This window comes from Amblyomma americanum, chromosome 7 (genome assembly GCF_052857255.1).
Source record: "Amblyomma americanum isolate KBUSLIRL-KWMA chromosome 7, ASM5285725v1, whole genome shotgun sequence".
NCBI lineage: Eukaryota > Metazoa > Arthropoda > Arachnida > Ixodida > Ixodidae > Amblyomma > Amblyomma americanum.
The window spans coordinates 33,615,920-33,634,177 of NC_135503.1; the positions used below are offsets into that span (position 1 = coordinate 33,615,920).

Sequence of the window (18,258 nt, forward strand, 5' to 3'; positions counted from 1 at the left end):
CAGAGTATGCGCGACAGTGTGCAGAATATGCAGAATAGTATATAAAGCATATGGCAACTAATTCCGCAGAGCTAAACAAAAAAGAAAAACAGTTTGCAACCAGACGAGTCACACGGACCACGCTCCGCTAATTCGACCCTCAACAACTGCACATCTTTTTTCCCGAGGCAGGAATAGCGTTGATAAAGCTTGCCAGGCACGTCAAGCGCTCAGTCGTGCTCACGGTGGAAGAAGTCGTGCTCCTTCATTAGTCGGTCCCGGTGCGGTCCGCCATTCCGACTAGAGTGCGAGATGCGTTTATGCAAGCAAGTGGCATCACGGGCGTGTTTCTGCCATAACCACCTCATGGCCTACGTCATGGCCTACGTCATGGCCTCTCACGGACTACGTCACAGGGACCAGAAACCGATGGCAGTGGAGGCAATAAACCGAAAACGAAATGAGTTATTCCAAGTCACTCCTCCATGTTTCACTGAGCACACGCGTTGTGTCCGTCCTTTTGTATTGACTTCACTTTCGTGGTCACCTCTTGCTGGCCTCGCTTCGTAGTCGGTAAGTGATGATTTACGAGTGAGTACGTGCAGGAACAAGCAGATCGGTGAGTACGCGTCAACCTTGCCTTTCTTGCGCCTCAAGCCAAGCTCGGCCATTGGCTTGTGCCTTTCTTTTCTGTGGTAATATATGCAGCACAATAAACATATGGTCGTGTATGAAGGAGAGCGCGAAGATATTAACAAAATACGCTTACTGTAAGTCATATACGTATAAACTGATATTATAAATGAATAGGGATGTACCTACTAGACAAGGGGTCTAGGTTCGATCCCATAAGGCTGCGATTGCAGCGACAACTTTCTTTTCGTGGCTCTGAACAGCGCGTGATCTAAGAATAGCCGTGAGACATATGTGAGTTTAACGGAAAAGGGTGACAGTATTCGAAACGTGGCTTAGAAAGAAAGAAAAAAAGCTGCTCGTCGGCACCAGTTATAAAAACGTATTGCGGTAGGTGGTGGTGGTGAAAACGTTTAATTGATAGTTTGGGATATAGACTGATGTGGTTGGGGTCCCCAGTCCGGGACTCCATTGGCTGTTATTGCTGCCTGCGCTCTCTCGAGGAGTTGCTCGTGGTGCCCAAGCAAAATTATTATGTTTTATACAGCACTGCTAGAATTAACAAAACTAATTAATCAATTCGACCTTATCCTGGATATGAGCTCATTGGAAAGGGTAATAAACGCTATGATAAATTCTGTATTCAGTATTTTTCGCAAAGCGTATTGCTGACGGAATGGCACCGTCTTCAGTCAGTCAGTCAGTCAGTCAGTCAGTCAGTCAGTCAGTCAGTCAGTCAGTCAGTCAGTCAGTCAGTCAGTCAGTCAGTCAGTCAGTCAGTCAGTCAGTCAGTCAGTCAGTCAGTCAGTCAGTCAGTCAGTCAGTCAGTCAGTCAGTCAGTCAGTCAGTCAGTCAGTCAGTCAGTCAGTCAGTCAGTTTTTATTTGGCGCACGTATTACGGGATATTGCTTGTTCATTATTGTTTCTATTCAAGGAATTAGGTAATTCTGAGCAGTCATTTCACTGATGTATTCTTCAACTGAGTCCTTAAAACTTCTTCCCTCAATAGTGCATTCTGCTAATTGCCTCTCAGAGAGTAAGCATATCACGTTTTCAAAACCATCTCTAACCAGGAGCCATCACGATCTTAATATCCAACCCTTTTTTGCCCGTACTAACGCTTTCAAATAGTTTTTTTTCCGCGTACCGTGGAGAGTTGGAACTCTTTAAATGGAAATATACGTGCCTTTTCTGTTTCTGATTTTGCGTCCGAAATTGAGACGTAGCATTATATGATGTTGTATGCAGCGTTTGTTTAACTTTTTGCCATGTACCCCTTTATGCGCTCAACTGTACCGCATGATATATGTAACCACTCCTGCTATAGCCCCTGGAATGGGGCTGCAGTATTTTCAAATAAATAAATAAATAAATAAATATGCTGTTTTTCTTGTGCAGCGGAAACAAAAGTCTCAGCGACTTTAAAACTGCCGCGTTTCATTTGGAAGCAAATACACTCTACTCCTCTGAGAAATCTGGCTATCGCACATCGCTCGTATGAGCTGGCTGGTGTGAACAAACGCACTGCAGTTCAACAGTTTTCTCACACTGAGCGCCTGTAATGGACAAAGCTTTATTACTCGACTGGTAAGGAAAGAAAATCCTTCATGCCAGCTTCTCTACAATTGATGCTCATTGTACACACTAAACAAATTCTCACCCTTAAGGGTGCAAATCAGCTGTTCCCAGACGAACACCCTTTTGGGTGCTAAAAAGAGTGCAGATATCAGCACTCTTCTGGAAGGGTGCACAGCATGAAAGTTAAGAGGGCGCGCATCAGTCCAAGGCTTTTGCTTCATCGGTGGATCAGTGTGGAGCACCCTTTAAACATGCGTTCGTAGAGATGTGATGGAAAAATAGTACCGTTTAATGAAGGTGCAACCATTCAATCCTCTAAAGTGTCATGAAGTGCACCCTTCCTTAAGAGTGCTGATTTCTGCACCTTTTTTTAGCACTGAACAATTGGAAAAGGGTGTTCGTCCGGGGACAGCTGATTTACACCCTCAAGGGTGATAAATTGTTTAGTATGTAGTTATAGAGAAAATTTCGAGCAAGGAGGGTGTTCGCAGAACTTCGAACACGACGTCATACCTAAGCTTGATTTGTAGCAGTGTGCTTTTCACTAGCCACGGCCTCACGAGTGCAGCAGTGGTGGCTGAAGGTGGTTCGTTGTTTGTGCGGCCGCAGCTGGACGAGCTCCGGATCGAGCTGAACAAGCGCGACCAGGAGCTGCTGGCCATGGGCGCCAAGATGAAGACGCTGGAGGAGCAGCACCACGACTACCAGCGCCACATCGCCGTGCTCAAGGAGTCCCTGTGCGCCAAGGAGGAGCACTACAACATGCTCCAGGCAGACGTCAGTGCCTTTCCTTCCTGCTCCTTTGACTGTCGCCACTCTTCCCGTAAATGGGTGTGGTTCACAATGAGAGGGAAACTATGGTCGAAATGACCATTGTTGATGTTGGACAGTGGAAGGTCCGGTCGGCATGGCAAGGTCCTTTTGTGCATTTGCATTTGCTAAAGTTTTTCCACTCAAGTGGAAAAAAAATTGCCTTCTGTAGGATGTTCAGACGCAGCTAATAGACAGTTTTAGCTCTGCGTACGCAAGTGCTTGCGTACGCAAAGCGCTACGGCGCTGCGTACGTTACGCTGTCCGCCCCGAAGTATAGTTTTAGCTGGCCGTGCCGTAGCGTCCCTCAGGCGCACGTGGCGCCATCTAGTGACAAGGCGTCAAACCACATCAACGCTTGGTTGAAGAAAATTTCATCCGTGATTACTGATAACTAGTGTGAGTACATTGGGAGCCTTTTTTTGCTTAAAGAAGAAAAACTGCAAACCGAAGAAAATGTAAGAACTGGCTAAAAGCTAGAAAACTGCTTCGCCAGGTGTCGTTGCTACGAGGAAAACACACTGAATTCGGTTAGGCCTAGGAGCTTGAAAATCGCCAAATTATCTGAAAAGCAGGGGCTAGTTATCGCTTATACCGCTACGTGTGGGCAAGATTAGGCGAAATAAGAGCGAACCGCTACCATTTGAGCGAGCTATTGCGTCGGAGAATCCAGCGGCGACGTGCATTTATTCCGAAGCGGGCGAGCAGGGCGCCGCCATCTTGTCAAAGTTAGCGTACGCAAGCCACGAAAGCGCCGCAACGCAAAGCCCCGCCGCGGTGGCTCAGTGGTTAGGGCGCTCGACTACTGATCCGGAGTTCCCGGGTTCGAACCCGACCGCGGCGGCTGCGTTTTTATGGAGGAAAAACGCTAAGGCGCCCGTGTGCTGTGCGATGTCAGTGCACGTTAAAGATCCCCAGGTGGTCGAAATTATTCCGGAGCCCTCCACTACGGCACCTCTTCTTTCTTTCTTCTTTCACTCCCTCCTTTATCCCTTCCCTTACGGCGCTGTTCAGGTGTCCAACGATATATGAGACAGATACTGCGCCATTTCCTTTCCCCCAGAACCAATTGTTGTTGTTGTCAACGCAAAGTCCGCTGGCTAGCGTACGCACGCAAGACGCAGGGCTTGCGCTTGCGTTCTGCGCATGCGCACTACCGTCCCCGCAAACTCCTTCCGTACGCTAAGCCGTTGCGTACGCACAGCTAAAACTGTCTAATATTATTAATGACAAGCGGTCCTAACATTAACGCTTCATCCCTATTTTTCATTTAATCAGAGCTTTAAACTCTCGAGTATGAGGTTTGGAAAGACTTCCTCGGGCGGCGCAACAGAAATAACAAGGCAGTTGATGAAGGTCGGGTCAAATAGATGCAACACAATATTTAGCATTGCTAACCAACAGTTCTTTGCAAAATTTTTTTAGCTTCCGTACTTCTTATATTTCATTAGTGACCTGTCATGTAAAGTGAAGACAAAAAATAAAGCTTCTGCGAAGCGTTGGTTGCAATGTCACTTGTGACGGTGTTAATGCACAGATTTCATCTGCAATGTCTGAGGCGCGAAGCTTATGCATCACTTCATGCAAAAGCCTGAAAAAATAGTCGTGAATTTTTTTCGGCGACCTCAACGAACCCATGAATCACTAAAGTCATAGAGCCTTCTCTATTCTTAAGGCAGCATCTAAGTGCTTACAGAGGAACAACCATCGCATGTGCTTTACAGCCGATTAGAAACTTCTGACATGACCCATAAGGTCGGGATTTTCTTGCAGATCTGTCGTGCGTACGCGCCTTGCGAAAGTGACTAGCTGGCGTTTGTCGAAATATTTTGTAGCGATAGCTACACTACACTACCTCTTCGACCCTTCAGCGTGGCACCTCTTGAGCTCCGTGGCACCAATTGAGCTTCGTGGCGGCGCCGTTGGTCACGTGGTGCGGAGCAGCTGCTGCTGCCGGCGGCGCGGCGCGTAACAGCTGCAACAGCTGTGCGCATGCGCCGTGTCAAGTGGGACGAAGATGAAGGAACGCCCAGCGAAACGGAGCGGCGAAAGACTGACCTTGCAATTTATCCGGATGTTCCACTCGGTCAAATGTAGCTATCGCGTCACTCCAGGTTTAACCAGAGCTAAACCACAGCCATCTTTTAACCTGCTTTCATGATTTTAGTTATTTACCTCCAGTCACCAAATTTCTCTGTAATCAGTCAGCGTCTACATGAAAGTAGCTCATTTTCAAAAATTTCTAACTTAAAGCATTAGACATATGGTTATGGTTAAATTGCGTGATTACGTGGTAAGCTGGGGCAGTTTAACTGCAGACATGTTTCTTAGGACCTCTACGTAGTGCGCACATCAGTTATTTCCGGGAAGCGAGGAAAGCTGCTTCTCTTCGGTTACAAGTGTCAACAGTGTTGCAGAATCATTTACTGTTGCTGAACGCCTGCACGCTTTGTCCTGAAGCGCTTGCTTGTTTTTGTGTGCGTGTCTTTGTTTTCTGTTCTACTGATCTTGATGCATTGCTCCTTTGTCATCCCTCCCTTTTGGTGTGATTATATTCACGTACTCGTCACTTTATGCTGTACCCACTCCCCTGCTAAAATGTTTCGGCGCTGCAGGGTGTACTGTAAACATAAATAAATAAATACCATAGTCCATTTCCCAGTCATCGTAACCAATTCCTGCGCATCCAGTGCAGTGATCAGTGTGGCTGCAACGTCCCTGCAGGTAGAAGAACTGCGGCAGCGGCTGGAAGAGAAGAACAAGTTGATCGAGAAAAAAACGCAGCAGGCGCTCACAGCGACGCAGGAGCGCAACCATCTTAGCCAGGAGCTGCAGGAGATCAGAGACCACATGGACATCAAGGATCGCAAAATCAACGTGCTTCAGAGGAAGGTCCGTACTTTCCCATCGTACTTACACCAGAATAAACATTTTGTTACCTGACTGAGGTTGGGGGTTAGGAGTAGTGTACGCTTGCTGGAACTTCTTAAATTAACTAGAGCTGGTTGGAACTATTGTGCGAAGTGTAACCTGTTCTGCGGAAAACTGCCGCCTTACTTTGCCTAGTTTTAAAGCGCGCATAGTCGAGCCCGGATGTATCGAACCCAGGAACTTCGAATTATTGGCTACATCGAACGCGCAGATTATCACCTTCAAAATCCAGTGTATAAGGTTATGAAAGTCACATCATGCTGTAGAAGGACTTGCTTTAGGGCTAGTTGGTTCATGATTGAAGTTCTGAAAGGCGCAAAAGACACACACACACAGGAAAAAAGGGGATAACACAAAGAGCGCCTTTGTGTCATCCCCTTTTTTCCTGTGTGTGTGTGTCTTTTGCGCCTTTCAGAACTTCAATCATGCTGTATATCGAACTGAAATTTCGTCGGTAATTCGATATATCGAACTGCGCGTCGCGGCCGTGCAAGTGGCACCTCTCCTAATCGCTCCTTTCGATAACTTTTCGCGCGCGAAGACGGGTAGGCTGCGCAGCCTTCTGCATCTGATGGCAGCGCTAGTGCTGTGAAACCGCGTGACGAGGTGAACGTATGGTAAGCTATAGGGTGGCCTTTGGTCTCTTGTGCTCTCTAGATCCATTTTTTATGTATAATCGTATCGCTATATTTAACTATTTTGCAATACCTTTTGAGTTCGATATATCCGCATTCGAATGTAATGCGTGCCATTGGTCAAGTACCCTTGTCTGTTTTTTTTTCGGCATGCGTTCCCCCGTTGTAATTAGAGCAGTCAAAGAAGAGCCTGTTCTGCAGCAGTTATCTTTCGTCTTCAGTGAAAAGCCTTCACTCTTCTTCAGGATTCTTTCTAGTAGACATGCGTTTTTTTCGCACAATCTGATCGTGTTTCGAGCCAAGGAGAACACGTTTCTTTTCTGTCGAATTCAGGGAATGGTATCAGAGCTCTGCTAATTACTGCATAGTTTTGACATGCACTAAACTTAGCAGTTATGGCATCTATAAAGAATTGTGGCTGCATATGTCTAACAAATATACAAAATATGTGCTTTTTTAAACTTTAGGACACTGCAGTTGGATACAACTACAAAAAAATAGCGACAGATGAAGCTCCAAAGAGGCACTGCAGCCAATAGCATCGGCCAGTTGTCAATGACGACATGATTAATCTCGCTGCTCCTACCACCCAACCTGCGATAGCGTGCTAGCAGGTGAACGGGATTAACCGGGACGTCGTTACGATCGGCGGACGTCATTGTCTGCAGTGCCTTCTCCGAAGGCCATATACCACTTTGGTCTTGAGTTGAATCCGACTATAGAAGTATTAACTCCGGGGCAGTATCAAATTCTTGCCAAGTCATCTGCATTCCTGTTTCTCTGTGTGAGAAGCTCAAGTTACCCTCGCCCCAATGAACGGTGCAGATCGAGAACCTGGAGGACCTGCTGAAGGAGAAGGACAACCAGGTGGACATGGCGCGGGCGCGTCTCTCGGCGATCCAGGCGCACCACTCGACGTCGGAGGGCGCCCTGTCCAGCCTGGAGGAGGCCATCGGCGACAAGGACAAGCAGATCGTGCAGCTGCGAGAACAGCGGGACCGCGCCGAGCAGGAGCGCAACGAGGAGCGGGACCTGCACGAGCGCCAGCTGGCCGAGTACCGCATGAAGATGCACGCGCTGGAGAGCGAGATGGACAAGCTGCAGGGCCGCCTGGAGAAGGCCAACGCCGAGAAGGAGCGCCTCGAGGCGCGTCTCGAGAACTCCCAGTCCGAGCTGGGACAGGCGCGCGCCGAGCTGGACAAGATCCAGGCCGAGGTAAGCCGCTCGTCTGCAGACTGGGAGCGGCTGCGCGGCGAGCACGCGCGGTTGTCGCTCGAGAACGACCGCTTCCGGGAGCACGTGGGCCGCCTGGAGCAGCCCACGGTGACGGCGTCGCCGTACCGGAGCACCACCAGCGTTCTGCCGCTGCAGCACGCGTCCGACGAGCGGATACAGGAGAAGCTCGACCGCTGCCAGGCCGAGCTCCGGCGGGCGCAGGCTGAGCTGAGGATGACGCAAGCCGAGCAGGAGCGGGCGCGCGGCGAGCAGGAGCAGCTGCAAGAGAAGCTCGAGCGCTCCCAGGGAGAGGTGTACCGACTCAAGGCCAAGCTGGAGAACGCGCAGGCCGAGAGGGAGGCCCTGCAGGAAGAGTACGACCGCGTGCAGGGAATCGTGGCCCGCGGACAGTCGGACCGCGACGCGGCGCTGGCGGAGGCCGACACGCTGCGCGCAGAGCTGGAGCGCGTCCAGGGCGCCCTGACCAAAGCACAGATATCGCAGGAGAAGACGCAAGCTTCGCTGGACCGAGCGCAGCTGGAAGCCGACAGGCTTCAGGAGAAGCTGGACAAGGCGCTGGCCGAGACTAGAAGGCTGGGGGCCGACCGCGAGCGCTGCCAGGACGAGGTTCAAGGCTTGCAGGGCCAGCTGGCCCAGGCTCAGCTGCAGGCCCAGAGGGCGCACAAGGAGAAGGACGCCTTGCAGGCCGAGCTGGAACAGGCTAGGGAGAAGGCCGAAAGAGCGCTGTCGCTGCAGCAGAGGCTGCACAAGGAGCGCGACACCGCTCAGGCTGAAGCCGACGCGCTGAGGGACCGGCTGGACTTGCTCCAGAGTCAACTGGGCAAAGCGCACAAGGAACGCGAGAACATCCAGGCCGAGTTTGAGGTGATGCGTGACAGGCACGACAAGGCGACGCTCCAGGCGGAGCGAGGACGAGCCGAGGCCGACGCAGCACAGGCCGAGTTGCGGGCAGCGCGCGACCGCGCCGACAAACTCCAGTTGCAGCTGCAGAAGGCCCAGGAAGAGAGGGAACTGTGCAGACTGGAACAGGACAAGCTCCGCGAGAAGCTTGACAGGGCACAGGCGGAAAGCTTCAAAGCCCAAGCCCGATGGGACCAGGGACAGGCAGAAGCGGACCGCCTGGCCCTGGAATTGGACAAGTGCCAAGTCCTGCTGGCTAAAACTAAGGAAGACCACAAACGCTCTCAGGAAGAATTTGAAGGGTTGCAAGACCTGTATGTCCGAACGAACGCTCAGCTCGCTAAGACCAAAGAGGCCGAGGAGAAGACGCGGCAGGACCTTGACCGCTGTCAAGTCGAGCTGGAAGTGGCCCGCGATCGTTTGGATAAGGCACAGCTGGAGGCACGCCGTCTTCAAGCAGAGCGCGATCGGCTGCAAGCCGAGGTAGACCGCCTGTCTCTAGACATGGACCGCATCCAAACGCAAGTGGGGAAGACCCAAACGCACCACGAGAAGTCCCAAGAAGAACTGGCAAGGATGCAGGTGGAACTGGAGAAACTCTATGAGAAGTTGGACAGGGCACAGACGGAACTGCGTAAGACACAGAACGAAAAAGATCGCCTTCAATCAGAAAAAGAAAGCCAGCAGGCCGAATTGGATCGTTATCAGGCGCAAATGGCCAAGTATCACAACGTCCAGGACAAGTCTCAAGCCGAGTTTGAACGCCTTCGCATCGATGTTGAGAAGATGCGTGACAAGTACGAAAAGACACTCGCGGAACTTAACAAAACAAGCGAGGAAAACGCGAAGCTCAAAGCTGAGCTGGATAGGACACGGAACGAAAAGGGCGTCACTCAGGAAGAACGCCAGGCGCACGCAAATGAGATAGAACGCCTCTACATTGAAGTCGAAAAAGCCAAGGACAAGTACGAAGGCGCGAAGTTGGAGGTCAAGAAGCTACAGGACATGCGCGCCCAACACCAAGCTGAAAATGAACGCTTGCGGAGAGCCTTGGAGGCGACGCAGGCTGAACTTAAGAAAGCTAGTGCGACGGCAGACGATCGGCAACGCCAGGAGCTTGAGAAATTAACAGCCGAATGTCAGAGGCTGCGGGAAAAATCTGACCGCGCCATCCAGGAGAGGGACGCGCTGCTCGCAGAGCTGAACAAGGCTCAAGCGACATTGGATTCGCTGCATGAAGCAAGCGAGGGCGACAAGCAGAAGAGTAGCTTGGAGGTAGAACGCTTAAGGCATCTTTTGGGTCGCTCCGAGGAAGACCTCCAGAAGACTGTCGGAGAGAACAGCCGGCTACAGATGGAAGTAGAACGCTTGAAACAAGATGTCGAAGACGCCGAACGGTACATCTCAAGCGTGCAGGAGAGTTCGCAAAAAGACCGCAACCAACAGGAGAGTCTTCGAGCAGAGACAAAACGGCTCCAGGAGAGCCTCGAGATAGTCCAGGAGGAGCTACGAAAGACAGCTCAGGATCGGAACAGGCTCCAGGTTGAAGTCCAGGAGCTCGTCGGTGAACTGCAGCGACGAAGTGGAACGGAAGCGGCTTCACGGGCACAAGAAGACGCCAGGTTGCGAAGCGAGATCGAGAAGCAGCAGCAAGAACTTCAGCACTTGCACAAGGAGCTTAAGAAGAGCAGCCAGCATATGCAGAAGCTCGAGACCGAGAACAAGGAGCTCAAGGCCAAGTTGGAAAGGGCACTGGACACAGCTGCTCAGGCGCAGAGGCAGTCAGACGAGACCCACGCGGAGACTGTCAAACTGAAAGAGGCGAACCGGATGCTGAAGCAGCAACAACAGCAACTTCAGCAACAAGCCGCCGCTGGAGTCAAGGAAGGTGAGCGGGATAAAATGCAGAGGGAGCTGGACAGGATGCAAGCCGAGATGGAAAGCCAGAGAGAGGAAGCTTCGAAGCTGAGGAAGCAACTGGAACAGGCACGTGCGGAGGTCAAGAACTTCGCCGTGGAACGAGATCGCTTCCAGGAACAGCTGGAGAAACTGGTGCAAGAAATCGAACGGAGGGAGGTCAGTGACCGTCACGTGTGCTCATCGACGAATGGCCTCAGCACGTCCTTGGTTACTTCAACCCTGGTTCTAGCGGCACGTGTTTTGTTCTGTTGGCGAATGGTTCACTTTATTTTTCTCCTTTTCTTGTAGTTCTGTTCCCACATCTTGGTGTGCCATTATACTTCTTATTTTTTCATTTTCTTTGAGATCAACATATACGCTTGCATCTCTCCAGATATTCTCACTTTTCTGCACAAGCACTGTCGCAAGAATTTCGTGTAGTTTCTTGTTGTATGCGTAGCCACCATGGCAGCGTGCATGACGAATCAGCATGTAGCTAGCGGTCTGAATGTAGTTGTATTTTTTGCGTATCTGTAGTAGAAAAGGCTGCAAATGCTCTTCCTGTAGAGACACCCTGTTTATTGTAAGTGTAACTGTGTACAGTAAGTAATGTGACGCATCTATATCAGAGCTGCGATTAGGCTCTTTAGTTTCCCTGCACTTGCATGCCGTAAACGGGCGATTCCTTGGTTCTGTGGGCCCTAGAACGACCCCAAATCCTTACCGTAATCGCTTACCTGATCGAAAACGCTGATAGGTTCGCCCTCCTCCCCAGACGGAGATCCAGAACCTGCGCGCGAGAGCCGCCCAGCCCCAGGCGAACCCCAAGATGGACGCCGAGCTTGAGGCCCTCAAGAAGAGGCTCGACGACAGGCAGAAGCAGCTGGACGAGTTCGAGAAGAGGCTCAAGAAGAAGAAGGAGAAGCTGGAGCAGGCCGAAGCCGAGCTGCAAAAGGTTCGCAGTCCGAAAATTATCAGGATCCATATTATTCACTTACACACTAAAGCGTTCGCAGGCAAATGTTCGCCTCAGCTACTAACCAGTGCACCTACACCACGACACGGTCTCACAAGGAACATTTCTGGATTTTGACTGTTTATGCTTTCTTTTGTCGACTTTGAGCATTTTTCCTGTGACGCCTAATTAACTGTCTGGCCTGTGTCTCTTAGGAGCAACGAGGTAATGATGTCTACAGTTACGGCGCTGTTTTGCAAAAGAATTACTATGGCATAGAAAATACAATATTTCGCTATTGGCTGACTTCGCTCGGTATAGCAAGAAGGAAGAAGGCCATGTAACTTCTGGCCTCAAAATCAACATGCATGAATTTTAACGAATCACTCGTGTCTGCACCTTTTTCACGTGTAAACATTTTGATGAATTCAAGAGAGCCAAATCAAGTTGATTATTTTTTGCCTATCGTGGTTTATATGTGTAATAAGTGTGGTTTTGTAACTTTTCTTTCAAATCTTTTATATACTGCATTTGATCACATCCTTTCAACGATATTTACACTTGGAGACTGCATAGGCTCAAAGCATCTTGTAAGGCAAATCGGATCTCTCAGGAACAAAATACTACATTCCAGTAGTATTCCTGGAGCTGCAAGTACTGTCGCCATAGGACCACGTTTTCAGCTGTGCCACTTTATGAAGAGGTGATACCGAACCTGCCACGCGAGCAGTGGCGGAACGGGTGCTATTGCGTCCATCCTATAAACATTTCATTGTTGTCGAGCTGTTTGTCAAAGAGGTCCTCATGGCGTCATTAAGACATGAATGCTTTCTCTTTTGAAGCTTACAGATATCACTCCACAACACATTTTAGACAGCCATCTATTACATAGCCATATTCTCCACACCCCGTATATCATCTGGTTGTCGTCGTCTGCATCAACTGACGTCATCACATATCAAGGTCACGTGGTCCATGTCATCAGCCACATAACCAGTTCATCAGATCAGCAATGGGTCATGTCAGTTAGTGGTCACGTCAATGGTTTTTGTGACCCATTAACAGTCAGTAGGTCGTGTGGCTTTTTGATCCCCTTACACATGACCATGACTCCTTTATATACTTGACCCCCATGACCTCCTAACCCAACACGGCCCCTCTTCTAGAGCTGTTGCTGACACTTGTGTCGCCTTACGCGAGCGCCCCTCCCACTTTTTCGTTTCACTCTTGGGTTAAATTTCGCGCCACTTAATTGTACTCGTCTGCTGTCAAACTGGTGGTTCTAACCCCGGTCTGTTGTCTCCTTTGACCCCGCACATGTCAGGCGGGTAGCACGGAGACGGAGCAGGAGCTGGTTCGGCAGCTGGCTGAGCTGAAGATGCGCTGCGCGGAGCTGGAGACCAGGCAGGCTCCCCCGCCGGCCCAGGCGGGAGGCGCCAACGAGGCGGAGCTGGAGCGGCTGCTGCAGATCATGTCTTCCCTCGAGGAAGAGAAGAACAATCTCAACGCGCAGATCAAGCAGCTGCAGGAGTGAGTGTGGAGTTGCCCTGCTTCGCTAACCACTGCAAATGAATGGATAAACGAATTAATTAGTGAGAGAGAGTGCGTGTACGTGTGTCTGTGTTGTTGGACTCAGGTAGCGTGGCTGGGCCGGAGAAGGGACGGGGAAGTCGTAGACGGGGTTACGAGGAAGACAGGGAAAACTTTATACAGACTATTTACATAGTGTACAAGTAAGATCAACTGAGAGTGCCTCTCAGTAAAAGGGAGGTTCGTAGTGGTCAGGAGTCCCTCGGTACCAAACAGCAGCCCGCTAAATAATACCCTTCGTATTCCTCAGATCCCTGACTGGAGAATAGAGTTCGGGGAACGATGTCCAATGAGGTGGGCAGATGCAGACATTGGTGATACCGCCCACGGCAGGTGGCGGTACTGACGCTCTCTCGCAGCTCGGTCGATGGAAAGGAGAAAAGGCAATCCTCGAACACTTTGGTTAAATCGGTGCACTCGTGGGAAAGGAATGGGACGCCGATTCCCAGCAGGTGGTAAAGGGAAAAGACGCATCGAACACTGTTGTGTTGACTTCACCATTGTGGCGGGTTCGGCGCCTCCGTGGGAAAGGAATTTCAAGCAGGTGAATGAACGACCACGTACACCACCACCCCTGTTGTCCGAGACGCGGGACCTCTGTCGAGGTCATAGCCGTCTTTCAATTAATATCCCCAGCGTGACCACTCAGCACCATCATTCCGTCCGGCGACCCGAGGGCACACTCGGCCACTTGACGCCGTTGCTGTCGCCGCCGCCGTGGTTACCTGGTCGAGGGAGTCCCCTTCTTAATCCATTTAGGCTGGAGGGCAATCCGGGCATAGAAGAGAGAGAGAGAGAGTGTGTGTGTGCGTGTGTGTGTGCGTGTGTGTGTGTGTGTGTGTGTGTGTGTGTGTGTGTGTGTGTGTGTGTGTTTGTGTGTGTGTGTGTGTGTGTGTGTGTGTGTGTGTGTGTGTGTGTGTGTGTGTGTGTGTGTGTGTGTGTGTGTGTGTGTGTGTGTGTGTGTGTGTGTGTGTGTGTGTGTGTGTGTGTGTGTGTGTGTGTGTGTGTGTGTGTGTGTGTGTGTGTGTGTGTGTGTGTGTGTGTGTGTGTGTGTGTGTGTGTGTGTGTGTGTGTGTGTGTGTGTGTGTGTGTGTGTGTGTGTGTGTGTGTGTGTGTGTGTGTGTGTGTGTGTCAATGAATACATGAATGAAAAATAGTTAAATATGATCATTTGTAAAATTTTGATAATTATTAGCGCTCCCGATCTCTACAAAGACCTCTCTATCTCCGGTCTCTTTACAATGGCGCTTTCCTAGATAAATGAAGCAAGAAATGGGCCGAGGTGGAGTGCAGTAATTACAACGTCCAAGAGTTAGTACTAACTCGCCCCAGCAGAGTGATTCATAGAACTGTCAGACCATCGAGCAGTCGTGAAGCCAAACAAATGTGATGAAAAAAAGGAAAAAGGCAGAATGAATGAATGACTCGGTACCTAACGTGCACTTCGTTCAGCTCAGCCGCACCCACGTCGCGTATGAAAATCCGCAGGAGTGGGCGTGTGTGCAACCGTTACCATACTCCATTTGGCCAACACATCAGTCCACAGAGATGCGTTCCCTAATTAGACCAACTAGGGGCGTTGTTGCGTTGTAGAGTTGAAAAATTGCTGCGGAGGCGACAGAATCATTCCTAGAACGAAACGCTAATATGATTTTTTGTCTCATTTTGGTAAGACATGATGAGTGCAGGTGCGCACCCAGTTTACTGTAGAATGCCGCGTAGGAGGATGCACAAAGGAAAAAAAGCGTTCTAACCATTCGTATCAGGGCGCTAACTAGAAACTGATTTTTCGCAAGACGTGTGTGCGGCTCAAAGAGAAAGAGGGAAAGATGATGATGACGACGACGATGATGATGATGACATTTTATTGGAACTAAAATTGGTGGTCGGTCCCCCTATTCCGGGAGTCGACCGAAGTTCGTGAACTTGTAACGAATCGAAATACACAAGGCCAGTTAAACGCGCACGAATTCAGGAACGCTTGAAAACTTCGCAGAAGACTGTGGTCGCGCTCTGCTAGGTACAATGCGTTGCTGGGCGCCATGATACCCCTTTTTTTGTCACATTTTTTACCACCCACTTGTCACACGTCTATGGCATGGGTTAGAGCACGTTGTGTGCTGTGATTTTTCTACATTATAATGCAGCCTTAATGTCTGGCAATGACAACAGTGTTATTGAAATACGTAACTCACAAGCATATTCTATAAATTGATATGAAAACCATCCCCCACGATCTTCTTTTCCTCTCTCAGTCTTTGCGCCCTCCCTAGTTGTGCTTTGGGTCGCGAAGTATTTAGGCATCGACAATGAGTTAGCCATGTTCAACTTTAACAAAACGACGGACCGGTAACAATACAGGCTTCGTGTTGCGGTAATCAAAAAGCGTCGACCGCAGTTTGCACGTCTTTTATGGACGTCGAAGTTCGTAGTTAATGACGTGTACATCGTACTTACATGAAGATTACTTACCGTTAACTTCCTCACAGTGACCTTTATCTTACTTATAGTGAAACTAACAGTTAGAAACACTTTATTTCAGTTCAGTTCGTTTCCTAACAAGCTTTCCTGCTATGTTACCGATCACTGTTTTACGCCTGATTGATCTCTTGTTCCTCTGACAGGTGTGCAGCGCATGTATGAGCTCTCCAATCAGTCTGCTTTCTTTCACGGTTTAACCGGTTTGAGTAAACGCACGCCAGTTGCTGTGGTCTCGTCGCTGCTCGTTTCACCAGAATATCTCATCCTTCCGCAGGGCACTGAAGGACAGGGAAAGCAAGCTGAACGCGCTCAAGCGAAGCCAGCAAGCGGACAAGACGCGGAGCGCCCAGATGATGGACGAAGCCCGCCGAAGAGAAGGCGACCTCGGTCGAGAAGCTTCCAAAGCTCAAGTGAGTTACAAAAAAACACGTTTTTTGTAGCGATAGCTACATTACGGTAGCCTTTCGAGCCTTCACCGTGGCGGCGCGCCACCCTGTGGCTGCGCCGCCACGCTATCACGTGGTTGGTCACGTGGTGCGGAGCAGCTGCCGGCGCCGTGGCTGATCACGTGGTTCGTCACGTGGTTGGTCACGTGACCAAGTTCCACTCAGCCAACTGTATCTATCGCGTCAGTCCAGGTTTAACCAGAGCTAAACCACCGACAATTTTTTTTCTCTCGCTGACGATAAGCCGGTGTCTTCCAAAAGGAAACACATTTTCACACACCGGCCGCGGAGTCGTCTGCGGGCCTTCAGGCGATGTAGTAGTCGAACGGAACACATACAAATCGTTCGTAGTGCTTGTTGTGGTGTTATGGTGCAAACAATACTAACCGCTACTGCTAGGATGTCGTGTATTTTTGCGGTTGTGTATCACGCACCGTAAAATGTGAACATCTGTCGGTTACAAGCTTGCCGATGCGGCCTTTATGAACGCGCTACTCAGTGGCCTACCGGGTGATCATTACTGTTTGTGACCGGCGTCTTGTATTTATTCAAGCTGCTTTAAGGAGTGCTAGGACTTATCTTCTGTGCCGTTCGTTGTTGAACATGCCTTTTGTCCCAATTTTCGTTGGGGCTTTCGGGCGAGTTGCGGTAGTCATATCCTCATGACTGGCATCTTTATTGTGTTAATGAGCGCAGGCATCGAGAACACTGGAATAGAATGATAACAGCCTCACATCGTCAGTTAGTAATTTTCAACAACTATAAGCTCGAAACAGCATCTGTACTTAAAACCCGTCTGGCCATGCACATTAAAATAAGTTATCTACTTTGAGTAATTTTGAAATAGTGAATTAGCTTGAATGCGATATATAACAGCAAAGACTCATATGAGACGACCCTGCATATAACTCACAGCAGCATAAACACGTATTGTACCTACATATTCTGTAAACCCCCAAAGTCAAGTGGAAATATTTCTCCGAAAGGATGACCTATTGACTTGTCAATATTCATTACTCTTGGCGCTTTTTTAAAGCGTTCTCCGCCGCACACACAGCTTTTGTCAGGAGAAGCCAACTCAACGAACCTGACGGAGAAAAAAAGGTAGTGTTGGAGGGCTTTGTTATGGCTCAAATACGTCACTACTGAGTACATAATATTGCAATACAAAGATTAGCCGCTCGATTTACTAACGTTACAATGTTGTTAAAAAGGCACATGCAAAAACTGAAGCAGCTGATAGAGTTCTGCATGTGTATAGAGCTGGCCTTTCAAGTTTGAAATAGCATACCATGGCCTTACTAAATAATTTTCTGGCTAGCATACAAGCGCTCTTCAACACTGAAGTCTTCGTCGCAGCGCACTTTTTTGCAGTGTCATCTGTGCAGTGACCACCAGCGTGTCAGTTTCATCTCTGCCTTCTACTGTTCTATTGCAGCCGCCCGGTCCAGCCAGTTTTTTCTCGAGTTTTTTCTAATGTTCCTTTTGTTCTGTTCACGTTATGGGTTAACTTTCCGACAGCCGTGCCTGGGCGTTGATTTTTGGGCTCAGAATAATGCACCTTGGCGGCGGTCACGTGGGCCTTTTAATTTGCCTCTCATCTAAAGGCAGAAGCCGAGCACTAAAATCTACGCGTACTTAGCGCCAATTTTTGTCGTTTTTTTTTCTTCGTTTGTGCGTGCAAGCATGTAATATAAACGACGAGTCGGTTATCCAGAAACCGCGGAGTAATGCTAACAATACTGCCTTAAACGAAAAGAGACTGAATCTCCAGCCGGCGATGAAGGACGTTTACATATTTGCATATATACACTATGTATCTCTTGTGGTCAACGCGTTGCAGCGTTACTTTGACTTACGCTTGTTCTATAAGCACATGTGTATGTTTGTGGTGTGCAGGCCTGCTATACGGTCCCTAAATCCGGTGTTAATCAACTGCCTTTCGCACGTATTTGAGGTGTCGCCTAACACACGGGCTAGATTAAGATTGCCGACGGTAGTCGTCTCTTAACTCTGACCGCCCGCTGAAGTTTCTATTGATGCCTCAAGTATGTCGTTTAGTTCTATCGTTCTTCGCCAACATAACTTGAGCAGCTTGGTGAGCACGTCGCTTGACAGTTATAAAGCAAGTGCGTTTCTTCAAGTTTGGTTAAGATTTAATCTTTTATGTTTACCCCCCTGCGGA

At 49.4% G+C, this 18,258-nt stretch overlaps 1 protein-coding gene across 1 annotated transcript in view; it reads left to right on the forward strand.

Moving 5' to 3' along the window:
* Window positions 1-18,258, forward strand: part of LOC144098829 (uncharacterized) — a 109,910-nt gene that overhangs the window by 79,339 nt on the left and 12,313 nt on the right. The window contains exons 5-10 of the mRNA XM_077631724.1: window positions 2,800-2,967; window positions 5,725-5,892; window positions 7,392-10,778; window positions 11,377-11,556; window positions 12,881-13,086; window positions 15,902-16,037. Of these exons, the coding sequence (XP_077487850.1) occupies window positions 2,800-2,967; window positions 5,725-5,892; window positions 7,392-10,778; window positions 11,377-11,556; window positions 12,881-13,086; window positions 15,902-16,037 (4,245 nt within the window). The remainder of the gene's footprint in view (window positions 1-2,799; window positions 2,968-5,724; window positions 5,893-7,391; window positions 10,779-11,376; window positions 11,557-12,880; window positions 13,087-15,901; window positions 16,038-18,258) is intronic.